Source organism: Acanthamoeba castellanii (genome assembly GCF_000313135.1).
Source record: "Acanthamoeba castellanii str. Neff unplaced genomic scaffold scf7180000084599, whole genome shotgun sequence".
In the NCBI taxonomy this organism is placed as follows: domain Eukaryota; phylum Discosea; order Longamoebia; family Acanthamoebidae; genus Acanthamoeba; species Acanthamoeba castellanii.
Genome location: NW_004457442.1, coordinates 767,229 through 782,105, shown reverse-complemented (window position 1 = coordinate 782,105; position 14,877 = coordinate 767,229). Strand labels below are relative to the sequence as shown.

The window sequence follows — 14,877 nt, the reverse complement described above, 5'->3', positions numbered from 1 at the left end:
GGCTGTCTGTGACGAAGGAGCGCGTATGAGGTCCGCAATGTTGCGTACATTGCATGCCAAAGTGAGAGAGGGCGGGAGAGGAACGTGGGATCACCTGCTTCTTGGTCTGGTGTATGTCAGGTGGGTGTTCCAGAATAGGGTTCGGTTATGGTACTCGTGTGAGGTGTGTGGCTCTTGCGTAGCGTGGTGGGCGGTCGAGGAGAAGAGAAAACGGAAAAAGCTCTCCCCTGTTTAGGCCACACACTCCGGCCCTAGCAACAGTCACCTTGCCAACGAGTTCTCTTCTGATTTTCGAATGCGAAAAGTCAAGGACTTCTCGTTGACTTTATTTTGAACACCTTTCTTGCTGTTGTGTTTTGCTGTGCGGGTGCACCCATGAAAAGCATGGACGACTTGACGAGTCGAAGCGGGGGCAGGGGCCTAGGCTCACCCAAGAATATGGCATATAGCCCAGGTTCATCCCTCTCAGGCCCTGGCTGGTCCATGGATTTATGCACACGACTTGCAGAAACAATCTTGTGACTACACACCTCCTTTTGGTGATAACCGCATTTATTTGGGGGGGGGACTGGCAGTCTTGAGCTCGGTCGACCCTGCCGACGACGGTGCCCTCGGCGCGCCCAAAGAGGCCGACCTCGAGTTCGCCACAGTGGAATTCAACAACGTTGAGGAGAAGGAGGACGAAGACGAACCACGCAGAGGCAGGAAACAAAACATAGCGAAGATTGACGAGACCAGACACCGCGCTGGTGCCGTCAGTGGCACCTATGAAGAAGAGTTCGACCAGGACAAGGACCTGCCCGACTTCAATCCGCTCCGACAGCGCGGCACCGTGGGTTCCCGAGGGTGGATCGATCGCTGGGCCATGGTGGCGCTTCCCCTCAAGTGCGGTAGCGCTGCGTGTGAAGGCCACAGTCAATCGATTGACACTGATCCTGGTGGTGGTGGTTGTTCTGTTCACCAGGTGGCGGGCGTGGTCGGGTTCGCGGCGGTGGGCGGATTTCTCTTCGGGTACGACACGGGCGTGGTGGGCGGTGCCATCCTCCTCATCCAGGAGCAGTTCGACCTCTCGTCGCTCCTCGTCGAGACCGTCATCAGCATCGCCCTCGTCGGTACCGACCCGATCTTGCACACACGCGGACGCACACGCGCGCGGCAGAGGTCTAACAAGAGAACTGACGAACCCTTACGCTGCTGCTGCTGCTGCTCCCCGCCAGGTGCGATAATTGGATCGGCCAGCGGTGGACTCCTGTCCGATAGCCTGGGACGGCGCAAGGGTGCGTGGTCGTCCTCTGGGGCTGCCTGCTATGCGTATTCACTCGTGTAATGCGTCCGTACGTGCGGTGTCGTGTATGTCGCATGTGTCGTGTGCGTTTTGGTGGTTTGGCGCAGTGATGGGCGGAGCGTCGTTTCTCTTTACGTTGGGATCGGTGGTGATGGGATGAGCGCCCGACGTGACGACCCTCATTCTGGGCCGGTTCATAGTGGGCCTGGCCATCGGTGTCGCTGCCATCGTGTCTCCTGTCTATCTGGCCGGTACCTCACATTGCACACGACACACGCACACACGCAACTGATTCGTCACCAGAAATAAGTCCGACGCGCTACCGCGGTGCGGTGGTGACGGTCAACAACCTGTGCCTCACGGGCGGCCAGTTTGTGTCTTACCTCGTAGACTCTGCCTTTGTTTCCGTTCCCGGAGGTACCCACCACCACTATTATTTATTGTAATTATTTATCGAAATATTTTTGTTATTGCTAGGCTGGCGATGGATGCTCGGGCTGGGCGCCGTGCCGGCAGCTGTGCAGCTCGTGGGAGTGGTGATGTGGCTGCCTGAGAGCCCTCGATGGCTGATCGGGCGGTACATGGCCGTAAGGGACCAAGACCCGCAGGACCTGCCCATGGGCGATATGACGTCGTCATCGGCCTCGCTCGAGACCCGACCCGACTTCTTCGGGGAGGATGGCGCGGAGTGGCGCGAGCGACTCGACAGGGCCGAGTGGGAGCGGCAGCAGGCGCGGAGCATCCTGCGCCGACTCCGCGGTGGCGGTCACGCGTACGAAGAGGAGCAGGTTGAGCGGGAGATTGAGGGCGAGATCGAAGAGATTGAAGACTCACTGCGCCAGCAATCACAGACCAGCCTGGCCGACAAGGTGCCGCCACACACGCACCACCGCACACCCACACGCTCACACTAACCAACAATTCGTTCGCCCATATGACAGTGGCGAATGCTGAGCACCAAACCCGTACGGTCGGCACTAGTAGTCGGTCTCGGGCTTCATCTCTTTCAACAATTTTGTGGCATCAACAGTTGCGTAATCCTCCTTCCGCTCTCTGGCTGTTCGCTAACTTTTTATTTCTATTTGTTTTGCGTGTTACGCTTTTTATTCGTGCATTCCTTTGCTCCGCTTTTCGCGTTGGGTTTGTGCAGCGGCGATGTATTACAGCCCCACGATTCTCAAGATGGCCGGCTTCGAGTCGCACGAGTCTGCGATCTGGTTCGCCGACATCATCGCCTTTTCCAACGCCTTCTTCACCGGTGTTGCTTTGTTCCTCATGGATCGTGCGGTAACGCGCCGCCACACACACACCACACCACACACCACACACCACACACCACACACCACACACCACACACCACACACCACACACCACACACCACACACCACACATACACACCACACACCACACACCACACATACACACATACACACACGGCACACGACACGCACGGCACAAGATACACTTGCTCATCTGCTCTATTGACTGTAGGGGCGGCGCACCCTGTTGCTGGTGAGTCTGAGCGGAGTGGTGGCGGCGCTGGTCATGCTGGGAATCGCGTTCTTCGGCGACAGGACCCACACTGGTTACACGGCCGTCGCCAGCCTTGTTGTCTACGTTGCCTTCTTCGCCCTGGGTACCTATCACATCGTGGAGCGAAGTGTTGTGGGTGGTCGTGTCGCGGGTCGTCCCGTAGCGTCATGTGTGTGCACGGGCTCAAGCTCAGAGGGTGGGGCGCGGCAGGGATGGGACCCATCCCATGGGTGGTGAACTCAGAGATCTACCCGGCCGACGTGCGCGGTTTGGCCAACGGTTCGCCCTTCGCCTTCGCAAGATGACCGGCCCTCGATAGATATAACACACTCAAGCTCATTTATGACTCTCTGTCTCCCACCTCCCTCCTCGTAGGCCTAGCGGCGACGGTGAACTGGTCGGCGAACCTGCTAGTCTCGAGCACCTTCCTCACCTACATCGACCTTGTTGGTATGCCTCTTCGTGTTTTGTGTGGAACTTTCGAACTTGTTTGGGTGGTTGGTAACCGGTGATTGGTTTGGGGTGGGGCGGAGTAGGCACGACGCTGGTGTTCTGGACCTTTGCTGGGGTCGGGGTGGCGGCGTGGCTCTTCGTCTTCTTCAAGCTGCCCGAGACCAAGGGCGTGCCTATCGAGCACATTCAGCAGCTCTTCGTTTCCGGTGATCGCTTTGTCGAACAACCACCCGCCCGGAAAGACGCAACCCTGCCCACCGTCTAACGCCACCACTGCACAGGCAAACACGACACGACACGACCCACACCACGCACTGCGCGAGAGGCGATCGGAGCGAATTTGTCGTTTCTTTTTGTGTACACGCAAGCAAAAGAAAATAAATACAAAGACTTATTTACATTTTTGGGGGGTTGGCTTATGATCCCTGCCGGCAGTTGATCAAGGAGGAGAGGAAGGGGTGGAGGGTGCAGAGGATGATGGCATCTGCACAACAAGAGAGTGCACGGAGTATAAGATAAATGAGCAACGATGATTAGAGAGGAGAAGATACGGGCGTGCGGCGGGGGCGGGTGGCGAGCCAGTAGCCGATGCCGAGTCCGGTGTAAAGACCGTACTTGATGATGAAGAAGCGATTACGTTTGGCGAACGACCGCACTTTGTGAGGCCACACGTGCGAAGAGGAAGCGATGTTGTGTGCTCCCCGCTGCATGCGACTCGAATTACCGCCGCACCGTACACCGGCGAGCGACTCTTGGCGCGGCACAGCATGGTAGGTAGCCCTATATGGTGCCGCCCTCTCACATGTTACCGTGGCCATCTTGATTTGATTTTTGTGTTTAAAATCAAAATATCGCATCAAAATCTGCCCTTTGGCTCCTCGTCTGGCGAAATTTCTGCTGCTTGCGCCAAGCGCCTCGTCCGTTTGCGTTGCCTTTGTTCCGATCGCGGCACGACGTAGTTCGAAAGCGTTGACCTGCCCAGATCACGTTGCTACCATGTTACCTACGACGAAATATGGCTTACGCTCTTCCTTTTTATGGCAACTCCAGATCTGAGGACTGGCGTGTTGAATCTGCACGGCTAGGTTACGTCAACCTCTCTTGCGGCGTATCGCTAGCTAGCGGCGAGCGCGCACATGGCCATGCGCGCCGACAGACACTGGTGCGTTGGGCGCTGCAATGCCTCATACACATGCGACACTGGTGAGTCGGCCGAGTTTGGCGCTTCTAGTTCCGAAACCACTGCGCTCCTCGATATGGGAAGCCTCAAGACAAAAAGCGCAAACAGATCTCGGGGTTGGTTCACACGTGACAGGCTCAAACAACAGGATACCTATGCTTGGTAAGGGGAGCGCGTGCCAATATGTCCGGTACCCCAAGCAACCTGGCCTTGTTTGACGCACTCCTTCCGCACCGGCATTCTGCACTCCAGGCGCCGCACGCGCATCTCCTTCTCCGCACCGGTCCAAGCAGTCGCCCACGCAGTCGCCGACCTGGTCGCCCACGCGTTCTCCTACGCAGAGCCCGTCGAACACGCCGATCCAGTCGCCCACGCCCTTCGTCAGCCGAGCGGCCGCCACATCGCCCCCCGCGCCGTCGCGGTCGCCGACGCAGTCATCCACGCCACCCACGCCCTCGGCGTCGCCTACCTTCTCCCCGTCGGCGTCGGTGTCGACCTCCGCCACCGTCGCGCCCACCCGGACGCCCACCTCGTCGCCCACCCCATCGTCCTCGCCCCCGGCTTCGCCCAGCAGCTCGCCCACCAACTCGCCCACACCCTCCACCACGAGCTCCAACTCGCCCACCAACTCGCCCACGCGCTCGGCGACGCCCACCACATCGACCACACCGTCCGTCAGGCCCACCACCTCGGCGACGCCATCCGTCACGCCGACCCTCTCTCCCTCGGCCTCTAACACCAGGACGCCGTCGCCCTCGCGTACCACCACGCCATCACCCACCAGTTGCCCACGCGCTCGCCGTCGAACACACGCACGCCGACGCCGACCATCTCGTTCACGCCCTCGGTCACGCCGACTAGCTTGTTCACGCCGTCGTCCACGCCGTCGGTGTCGCCGCCCAACTCGCGCACACCCTCGAACTCGCCGCCGGTTTCTGGCACGCCGACCAACTCGCGCACGCCCTCGCCGACCATCTCCGGCTCGCGCTCGCCGACACCCACGATCTCGATCACGCTCTCGATCACGCCTACAATCTCGGTCACGCCGTCGATCACACCGACCATCTCGGTCACGCCCTCCAACACGCGCTCGCCCTCGCCCACCATCTCCGGCTCGCGCTCGCCGACGCCCACCATCTCGGTCACGCCGTCAATCACGCCGACCATCTCGGTCACGCCCTCCAACACGCGCACGCCGACGCCCACCATATCGGTCACGCCTTCGACCACGCCCACCAACTCGCGCACGCCCTCGCCCAGCGCCACCAGCTCGCCGTCCAACTCAGTCTCGCGCGACGCCCAGCCGCTCGGTATAACCCTCCACTACCGCCTCGAGGGTCGACCTCTTCACCACGAAGCCCTTCGTCTCGGTCGAGGTGCTGCCCAGCGCCAGCGCCAGCCCCGCGGCCGCGACACCCTCGACCACGCCGACCCTGTCGCCGGCCTCGACAGGGGTCTACTTCGCCGACGCCCTCGCCGACGGCCTCTACCACGCCCACATCGTCGGTCCCCGCCGGCGCCACGTCGCCCACGGGCCTGTCTACACCGACCGTGGCCACGCCCACGCCCACGCCCGGAACTGGTGCCGAGGCGTCGATCGGCTTCGCGACTGTGTCGCCGACGCGTACGACCAGCCCCAGCTCGTCGCCTAGCGGCTCGGCCCAATTGGTGGTGGCCTCCCCCAGCCGAAGCGACTTCACGGTCCTGCCCTTCGTCACCTTCGTCGCGGGCGCCTCGCCCTCGCCCTCCACCACCTCGGTCGCGGCGCCCACGCTCTCACCGTCGCCCACCGGCACCCCCGCGCCGGCCTCCCCCACGCCTTCGACCACCGCGGCCTCCCCCACGCCCTCCGGATCACGGTCGTCTACGCCGTCGGTCTTGCTGTCGCCCAGCACCAGCCCGAGCAGCGCCCAGGGCAGCTCCAGCGGAGACCTGTCGGCTTCGCCGTCGCCGATCAACCGCGGCGGCACATTCACGACGTTGCCCTTCGTCATTATCCTGGCCTCGCCCACGACTGAGACCAAGCGTGAGGCCTTGACCGCTGATGAGCCGCAGCGCGTCGGCCGCTCCCTTTCTTCCTTATAATAAAGGACCTTTTGCTACGATGTGCACAACACAGGTGCCGTGTGGGAACGGCGGGCGTGTTGTTTGAACTGGGCCTAGAGCCCAATGGACTCTAAGAGCAAGGGCACATGACGTGTGTTCGGGGCATGTGCGGGCTTGCGGGGAGGTCGCACCGGCACGAAACACACAGGGATTCCTGATGGTGAAACTTCTCTCTCCGCAATTTCTTTGAGTTTTTGCCCAGTTCCTAACCAGGAATTCTGGGTCGGGGGTATAAGAACATTGCAACCCAGCCAAGAACAACATTAATTCCATCTTTAACTTTAGCAACCAACACCCAACCCAACGCTTACATCAACTCTTCACTCACCACAAGCCATGTCCAACCTGAACCGCACCACCATCAACACTGCTGCCCCTGTGGTGCCCAACCCGGTGGTCCACACCCAGGCCACGCCCCTTGCTGGCGGCATGCAGAACCTGTCGCTCAAGGACAAGGTGGTCCACGAGGCCGAGCGGGTGATAAACCACGCGCCCATCGTGGAGAAGCAGATTGTCAACGAGCGACCGGTAGAGGTGAGACGCGAGCACCACGTCCAACCGATCGTCCACGAGACTGAGCACCGCATCCAGCCCATCATCAAGACTCAGGCCACCACCGAGCAGCCAATCATCGAAAAGGTACTTTGTAGCATTCACACCTACATACAAACACAAAACACACAAACACAAACACACACAAACACACAAACACAAACACAAACACACAAAACACGCAACTCATTCTTTGCATTCTTGGAAAACAGGACCGGAATGTCATGCAGGCCCCCATCATCGAGCGTGCCGCCCTGCCCGCCGGCCTGGAGGCCGTCGAGCGCGCTGGCCCCGAGGGAATCCTCCACAAGGCCAAGCTCGAGAAGCAGGTCGTGGTCGAGCACCCTGTCGAGGTGCGCCGCGAGCACCATGTACAGCCCATCATCCACGAGCGCGAGCACCGCATCCAGCCCATCATCAAGACCGAGGCCACCACCGAGCGCCCCGTGATCGAGCAGGACCGGAATGTCATGCACGCGCCCATCGTTGAGCGTGCCGCGCTGCCCGCCGGGCTCGAGGCTGTCGAGCGCGCCGGGGCCGAGGGTATCGTCCACCGGGCCAAGCTCGAGAAGGACGTCGTCGTCGAGCACCCGGTCCAGGTCAAGCACGAGCGCCACATCCAGCCCATCATCCACGAGCGCGAGCACCACATCCAGCCCGTGGTGAAGACTGAGGTGACGGCCCAGCAGACCCACCTCCGTACCGAGAAGAACGTCATGCTCCAGCCCATCGTAGAGCGCGCCGCGCTGCCGGCCGGCCTTGAAGCGGTCGAGCGGGGAGGGGCCGAGGGAGTGATCCACCGGGCCAAGCTTGAGAAGGAGGTCATCATCGAGCATCCGGTCCAGGTCAAGCACGAGCGCCACATCCAGCCCATCATCCACGAGCGCGAGCACCACATCCAACCCATCGTCAAGACTGAGGTCACCGCCGCTCGGCCCGTGATCGAGCAGGAGCGCGAGGTGCTGCTCCCGCCCATCATCGAGCCCACTGTCCTGGTCAGCGGCCCGCGACTCAACGCGCTCCCGGCGAACACCGTCGTCAACACCGCTACGACCGGTCTCGCGGCCGAGCGCGGCCTGGCCCACACCCACAAGCACGGCGCCGACGTCCACGCCCACAAGCACGCCGACATCCGCGACCAGAAGCTGGCCCACACCCACAAGCACGGCGCCGACGTTCACTCGCACAAGCACGCCGATGTGAGCGACTCGACCGCGCACCACCATGCGGGGGTGGGGCAGAAGCTCAAGGGCGCGCTGAAGGAGGTTCAGGGCACGATCACGCGCAACCCGGCCAAGAAGGAGGAGGGCAAGATGTTGATGCACGGCACAGACTCCACGGCCACCTCATCCGCCCGGACCGGCATCTAAACGCTCTCTTTGTCGCATCACTACTTTTATAAAGTAAATGATGACCTTTCACACCCAGCTGCAGTCTTCTTCGTTCTTTCTTGCCGGCTTTCCTGCATAATTTGAATTTTCTGCTTCCCGCCAATCGGCTGCAGAGTCCACGTCAGCGGTACACTCGCCGTCACCGTCGGTTCCCCTCTGTGGGTGGGAGACCTGGTAGCCGGATGGATGATCTATCAAACTCCGGCCACGGACGCCAGGGCAACGACAACGCCGATCGGCAGCCTCAGGCCGCCTGGCACAAGGCAACACACCAAGTTTCGACACGAGCTGATGGACGAAGGAGGAGGCACCATCAACAGCCCGACAGAGACGACGACGATGCTGAAGAAGACAGCCTTCAAGCGCTACACGAAGCGCGTGCTGGCCAAGGGCGACGCCGAGGAGGCCGACGCGTGGCTGCTGGCCTACCCGCTCTTCTCCACGTCGTCCTCCTCGCCCACCCGCGAACTCTTCGACCTCTGGGAGAAACGGTACCCCCCACCCCACCCAACCCCCCCCCAATGGTGGCCACCGCAAGACCAGCTGGGGCTCCGACCAACTGCGGGCGCGGGTTTTTTTTACATTTTGTTGACCGGCCGCGAATTGAGGTTGCGTTTTGTGTAGAGCAACGCCTTTCTGTGCGGCGTCGGTCCTTTACCTGACCACCGTTTGGAGCATTATTGTTATTTATTTGCATTTACTTATTTGTTTTGTTTTGTATTTTCGGTTTTTTAACGCAAACGCAACCACAACCATCGTTTGGTGATCCCGCCCGTCCGTGTCTGGCTGGGTGACATCGGCACACGCACAGATACGGTGATGTTGCAGCGAGGCCGGACCTTACCGAAGACACGCGCACCGGCAAGCTGGCCCGACTCAACGCCTTCGCCGCCGCATGGTGCCGCTCCCACTCCGGTTCGTGCCCCACCCGCCCGCAGCGGCAATTTATTTTATTTAATTTTATTGGGCCGGATAAGATGCCACGTCACACGGTTCTTCAACACGAGAACAAAAGCACAGCAAAAGCTGACGTGGCACTGTCTTTTTGCAACTTTTGCTGCGGCTATGGCTGTTATTTATCCTTCACGCCTCTCATTCTTATTGTCTATTGTTTATATTTGTAAGAGGGATAATGTGCGGTCGTAGTTGTCTGACACAAAAGGGCGTTTCACTCGTGGTGGGGCTCTAGGCGACCTGTCGGCGCGCCAGATGGGGAAGATCCTGCAGTGGGCCATGAAGAACGACCCGCCGTTGGCCAATGAAATCAAACTCCTGCTTCTCCGCAATCGACAGACGACCACCTCAGTCGGAGTTAAAGACTCCACAGCCGCCACCACCGTGGAGCCCACCACCACCGCCAGGGCCGACTCTGTGTGCGCCGACCAGTCAACGCCGCGACAACAGACGAAGCGGTTGGTCGACTTCATGGAGATCCCGGAGCCGGTACTGGCCCGCGAGCTCACGATCATCGAGTGGCAGCTGTTCCAGGAGGTCAACGTGCGCAGCCTGCTCACCACCACCAAGACCCAGCCGGGCGGCGACTCGCTGTTCGAGCCCATCATCACCCAGTACAAGCTGGTCTCGCACTGGGTGGCGACGGAGATCCTCGTCACCAAGAGCGCGACCGTGCAGGTGCAGGTCCTCGAGAAGTTCATCCGCCTGGCGGCCCAGTTCCTCCAGCTCAACAACTTCAACTCCTTCATGGAGATCGTCTCCGGTCCGCACCGCTCACACTCCTGCTTTGTTGTCTTCGCTAACGTATGCGGTGTGTGCGATGTGGTATGCGCATGTGCGTGTGCGGTGTGCGGTGCGTGTTTGGTGACACAGGGCTCAACCACAACTCGGTGCAGAGGCTGAAGGGCCTGTGGGAGCGGGTGTCGGAGAAGGTGCGCGAGCAGTGGAGCGAGATGGACGTGCTCATGAGCCCGCAGCACAACTTCCGACACTACCGGCGCGAGCTCAAGAAGCGGAAGGCGCCCGTCCTGCCCTACTTCGGCATCTACCTCCGCGACTTCACCTTCATCAACGACGGCAACCAGCAATACAAGCCCGACGGTGCACTCATCACACACCACGCACACACGCACGTACATACCGCACACACCGCAAATGCTCACATGCAGAGATGGGTGTGGCGCAGGCTCGATCAACGACAAGTACGTGCATCTGCTGTACGAGCGGGCGCAGGAGGTGCGTAACTTTCAGAGCGTGCCCTACACGCTGGCAAGCGCCGGCCGATCGCCCGCGGTGCAGGGGTACCTGGCCTCGCTCCCCACGCAGGTCGTCTACGACGAGGAGGAGCTCTATGCGCTCTCGCTCAAGGCCCAGCCCAGCCTCTGGATCGACCCCACCAAGTGCGTCTTTTTCTTTTCATTTCTTTTCGCGTGTGTGGTCTGCGTGTGCGTGTGCGGTACTGACATGTTGGGTGGTCGCGGTCCAAGGGGCGACGAGGCCGAGTCCGACACGTCAGAATCGAGTGCCACGTCGCTATCACTGCCTGGCGCGCTGGTTTCGTCCAACGACTCTCGACGCAACCAAAGCCAGTACGGTTTCCTCGCTCCTCGCAACATTTCGCGGATGATGTGTGTATATATGTATGTGTGACCGCATGATATTGATGTCATGATGCTTACTCTGTGCCGCATGTCGGCGTATGGTATTGCCAGTATGTCGGATTTCGATACGGACAAGGACATCGAGTCGGATTCGGGCTTCAATCATCGTACGGACGCGTCGGATATGTCCGAGAAGGCCGACGACGATGCGTACGAGGAGGAGGAAGAGGAGGATATCAGCGAGTTCAGCGAGTCGATCGATGAGAAGGCTGCCCCGCTGGCGGGGTTAAAGCTCACCATCAGCGAGGCCGACGTGGAAGCCAAGCCGGCAGAGATGCCAAAGAACGAAGGCGCAACAAAGAACGAAGCCACTGCGACAAAGAGCGAAAGCGACGTCGTCACCGGACGCGAAGGCCGAGTGATGAGCATGGTAAAGGATTTTAACTCCGGTGGCCGACCGATCGACAGCGGCGCACAGCCGACGCGGGCGTCACCCCTCCGCATGGCCCACGCCCATTCGAGCGATGAAGTCGCAGACAGTACCGCCAGCAGCAACAGCAAGACGAGGAAGAACAAAGACGACAAGAAGACGAAGAAGGTCAAGAAGGACTCGGTCCAGCGCTTGAAGGCTTCCATCCGCCGCTCGGCCTCATCTCCCACACCCACACCCACTCCCACACCCACGCCCGTTCCATCGTCGTCTTCGTCGGCCGCAGGGTCGACTTCGCTCTCGTCGCCTACGCTCACGTCGGCAGGATCGCCGTCACCCTCGGCCGCCCTCGCGGCGCAGGCGGCGATCAAGGTGCGCCAGAAGCGGACGCTCCGGGTGGGCGAAGCCGTCGCAGGTGGGGAAGCGCCCAAGCCCAAGTGCCAGACGGTCCGGGTGCCGCCCGCGTTCGATCCCCTCTTCTACACCGCCGAACGGATCGTACACCGCTACTTCTCTGAGTGTTACCAGGTACCGCACGCACCACCGCACACACACACACGACACACACTACGGGCGTACATGGAATCCTCACTGGTTCTCTTGTCGACGTCCTACAGTCGGCGCGAACGGGCACGATCAGCATCTTCGACGAGCGCTACCTCATGCTCCGCGCGCCTTCTCTCTCCGTCGATTTCTTCACTGCCATCGCCGAAACCTTCGCCGCCGGCGGTACGTGACACACGACACGCAGCACACCACACACGAGATACAAACTCACATGGCTTCTACTCCTAGGAGTACTGCTCAGCGCCTCGCACCGCGAGTTGGTGGCCCAGCGGCTGCTGTTCGACTTCGCGCACGCCGTGGGCCGGTCCGACGCGCGCAACTTCATGCGGAAGATGAACCTCTCGTTCGGACCCGAGGGCCTGTCGGCCGGACCCGTGCACTTCTCCTACACCGGGTGGGCCGTGGTGCAGTTGCACGACACGTGCCGGCCGTCGCCCAACGACGAGTGCTACCTCTACTACGACCACCCGTTCTCCTTCGAATCCTATTCATGGAGCTCGCAACAGGTTAGGACGGGCGTGTTGCGTGTTGCGTGTGGTGGGCGCATGTGCGGTTTGTGTCGTGTGCTGATGTTCGTAAATGCAGGCGGCGCAGAAGAAAGTTCCGCACCACCCGGTGTGCGTGATGAATGCGGGCTACAGCAGTGGTTGGACCGGCGTGTCAATGGGCAACGTCGACCTTGTCGCCGCCGAGGTCATGTGCATGGCCAGAGGTACGCACACGACTGCCAGCACTCGGCATGTTACACTTTTTGTTTATTAACACAAAATCCTTAATTTCTATTTTCTCAATCTGTCCAGGGGACACGGCGTGTCGGTTCATCATGGCCCATCCGACCAAGATCCAGGCCCACCTCAACACCTTCTTTGACGAAAACAATTTCTCTGGTAAGTTCGTTTCGCTGACCGCGCCCCTGGTGGTCGCCTATGGAAACACACGGTCTGACACACGCACACGCACATACCGCACACGCACACACGCACGTAAATACAACAGCTGAGAAGCGCAACTCGGTGATCATCCACCGATTCCTGGCCTCGAAGAAGACCTTCCAGTACCTCAACGACGCCGAGGCCGAGGCCGACGGCGACGGCACCAGGGGCGCCCAGGCCAAGGCCAAGAGCGCGGCCGCCGAGGTGCCCAAGGCCGAGCGCAAGAGCGACGTGGTCAAGTCCCTCATCAACCGATGGAAGGGCCGCGCCGCCCCCGCCCCCACCCCTGCCTCCCCCACCCCCGCTCCGTTCGATCGAAAAGTCAACCCGGCCACGATTGGCCAGCAGACGGCGGAGATCGAGCGGGTGATCACGACCGAGACCAAGCGGAGCCGTCGGCTCATGAAGGCCATCTTCGACAACCAGGTGCTCGACCCGCGGCACGGCAATGTGACGATCGACGGCCACCGCCATATCTTCATCCGGGGCGAGGCCATCTCCTACGAGTTCTTCCACCTGCTCAGGGAGATGTTCCCGGCCGACCAGCGGGCCGACGCCCAGCTCTTCGCCTCCAAGTTCCTCTTCGACTTTGCCCGCAGCCTGGGCAAGACCGACCAACGCTTCTACACCCGCAAGGTCCTTCAACAGGTGCGCACACGCCACGTGTCGTGTGTGTCGTGTGTGTCGTGTGTGCGATGCTTAGTGGTGGGCGCGGGTCGATGGTTTTGTAGGAATCGAGCAGCTTCGTGCAGATGTTTTTGACTCTGCCGTCGCTCCTGGCCCATATGGGCTGGGGTGTCATGAGGCTTTACGCCAAGGAGGCCAGCCTCGACGTCAGCTGTGGGGAGAGCAGCAGTGGTAGCGGGTTCTACCTCAAGTTTGCGATCCACCAGAGCGTCGAGGCGCACGTGTGGAAGAAGAAGGAGAGCGAGGGCCGGGAGGAGCTGTCGTCAGGCGAGGAAAGCTGCGGTGACCACGACCACGACCACGGCCGCGCCCAGTCGCCGCGCGGCGACTACAGCCGGCCGCCCGTGTGTCTCATGGCCGCGGGCTACATCACCGGTAAGGGCCGAACCGAGTCTCCATTCCTCGCTGTTCTCCACCTAACGCGATACGACCGCAAACGACACACTACTGCACAGGTTTCGCGAACGAGTGCCTGCGCGCATCTCAGGGCCAGAGCGCGCCCACCGACAAGCAGAAGGGCGGCACCACTGCTCGGCTGCTCAAGTTGGGAGTCGTCGAAGTTGCCTGCGAAGCCCTTGGTTCGCTTCTCTCCCTCAATAGCCTTCTGCTTCACGCACGCGATCTCTGTGTGTGTCGTGTCATGTGCGTGATCTCTCTCTCTCTCTCTCCACACATTCTGAGGCGTCGCACGGTTTGTCATGAGGCGTGAGCTCTGACCCACACCACATCACGTCACATCGCCCAACAGGTCACGGATCGCGCTGCACGTTCATCATGGCGCCACGGGAGAGCATTGGCCAGTGCACCCGGGAGTACCTGGATCGCAAGAAGCGCGCGCACTTCGTGCAGCACGTCCACCTGGGCCTCGTTCAAAGTCATAGGGAGGCAAGCCCATGACCCAGCTTCCCGCTTCCTTTTAAGGCCTTATTTCGAGGAAATTGCACATAAAAGAAAATAATAAACTCATAAAAGGAAAGCTCTGTGTTTTTTCACGCTGCCGAAATTTATTTTTCGGATTTCGAAAGCCATTTCAGTGTCTTTCAGTTGGTTACGGAAAGATACTGAAATGGCTTCACTGCTTTGGCGACCAATACGCCTTCAAAAAACGTCTCTTCTCCTCTTCTCATACCGCAACACAAGCGCCACACAAAAAGGACAAGAGGCCACGCTCAATCAAAACAACACAAACCAACAAGCGCTACACAC

At 60.3% G+C, this 14,877-nt stretch overlaps 4 protein-coding genes across 4 annotated transcripts; all 4 read left to right on the top strand.

Moving 5' to 3' along the window:
* Window positions 1–384: 384 nt before the first annotated feature.
* On the top strand, window positions 385–3,536 carry ACA1_060920 (transporter, major facilitator superfamily protein; the record flags this gene model as incomplete). Its single annotated transcript, XM_004339319.1, has 13 exons — window positions 385–454; window positions 576–868; window positions 965–1,112; window positions 1,218–1,277; window positions 1,447–1,536; window positions 1,589–1,702; window positions 1,763–2,154; window positions 2,227–2,272; window positions 2,436–2,572; window positions 2,777–2,921; window positions 3,029–3,097; window positions 3,194–3,268; window positions 3,355–3,536. The coding sequence occupies 13 exons, from the start codon at window positions 385–387 to the stop codon at window positions 3,534–3,536; spliced, it is 1,821 nt and encodes a 606-aa protein (XP_004339367.1).
* Window positions 3,537–4,634: 1,098 nt separating this feature from the next.
* Window positions 4,635–6,536, top strand: ACA1_060910 (uncharacterized protein; the record flags this gene model as incomplete). Its single annotated transcript, XM_004339318.1, is given in 4 exon segments — window positions 4,635–4,641; window positions 4,745–5,121; window positions 5,194–5,886; window positions 5,904–6,536. The coding sequence occupies 4 exon segments, from the start codon at window positions 4,635–4,637 to the stop codon at window positions 6,534–6,536; spliced, it is 1,710 nt and encodes a 569-aa protein (XP_004339366.1).
* Window positions 6,537–6,893: 357 nt separating this feature from the next.
* ACA1_060900 (uncharacterized protein) lies at window positions 6,894–8,479 on the top strand (the record flags this gene model as incomplete). The annotated part of the gene is made up of 2 exons (XM_004339317.1): window positions 6,894–7,196; window positions 7,322–8,479. The coding sequence occupies 2 exons, from the start codon at window positions 6,894–6,896 to the stop codon at window positions 8,477–8,479; spliced, it is 1,461 nt and encodes a 486-aa protein (XP_004339365.1).
* Window positions 8,480–8,839: 360 nt separating this feature from the next.
* ACA1_060890 (RasGEF domain containing protein) lies at window positions 8,840–14,568 on the top strand (the record flags this gene model as incomplete). The annotated part of the gene is made up of 15 exons (XM_004339316.1): window positions 8,840–8,991; window positions 9,312–9,415; window positions 9,690–10,217; window positions 10,328–10,555; window positions 10,641–10,854; window positions 10,942–11,043; window positions 11,167–12,013; window positions 12,103–12,214; window positions 12,281–12,558; window positions 12,638–12,764; window positions 12,853–12,939; window positions 13,049–13,632; window positions 13,716–14,046; window positions 14,127–14,249; window positions 14,420–14,568. The coding sequence occupies 15 exons, from the start codon at window positions 8,840–8,842 to the stop codon at window positions 14,566–14,568; spliced, it is 3,966 nt and encodes a 1,321-aa protein (XP_004339364.1).
* Between the last annotated feature and the right edge of the window lie 309 nt (window positions 14,569–14,877).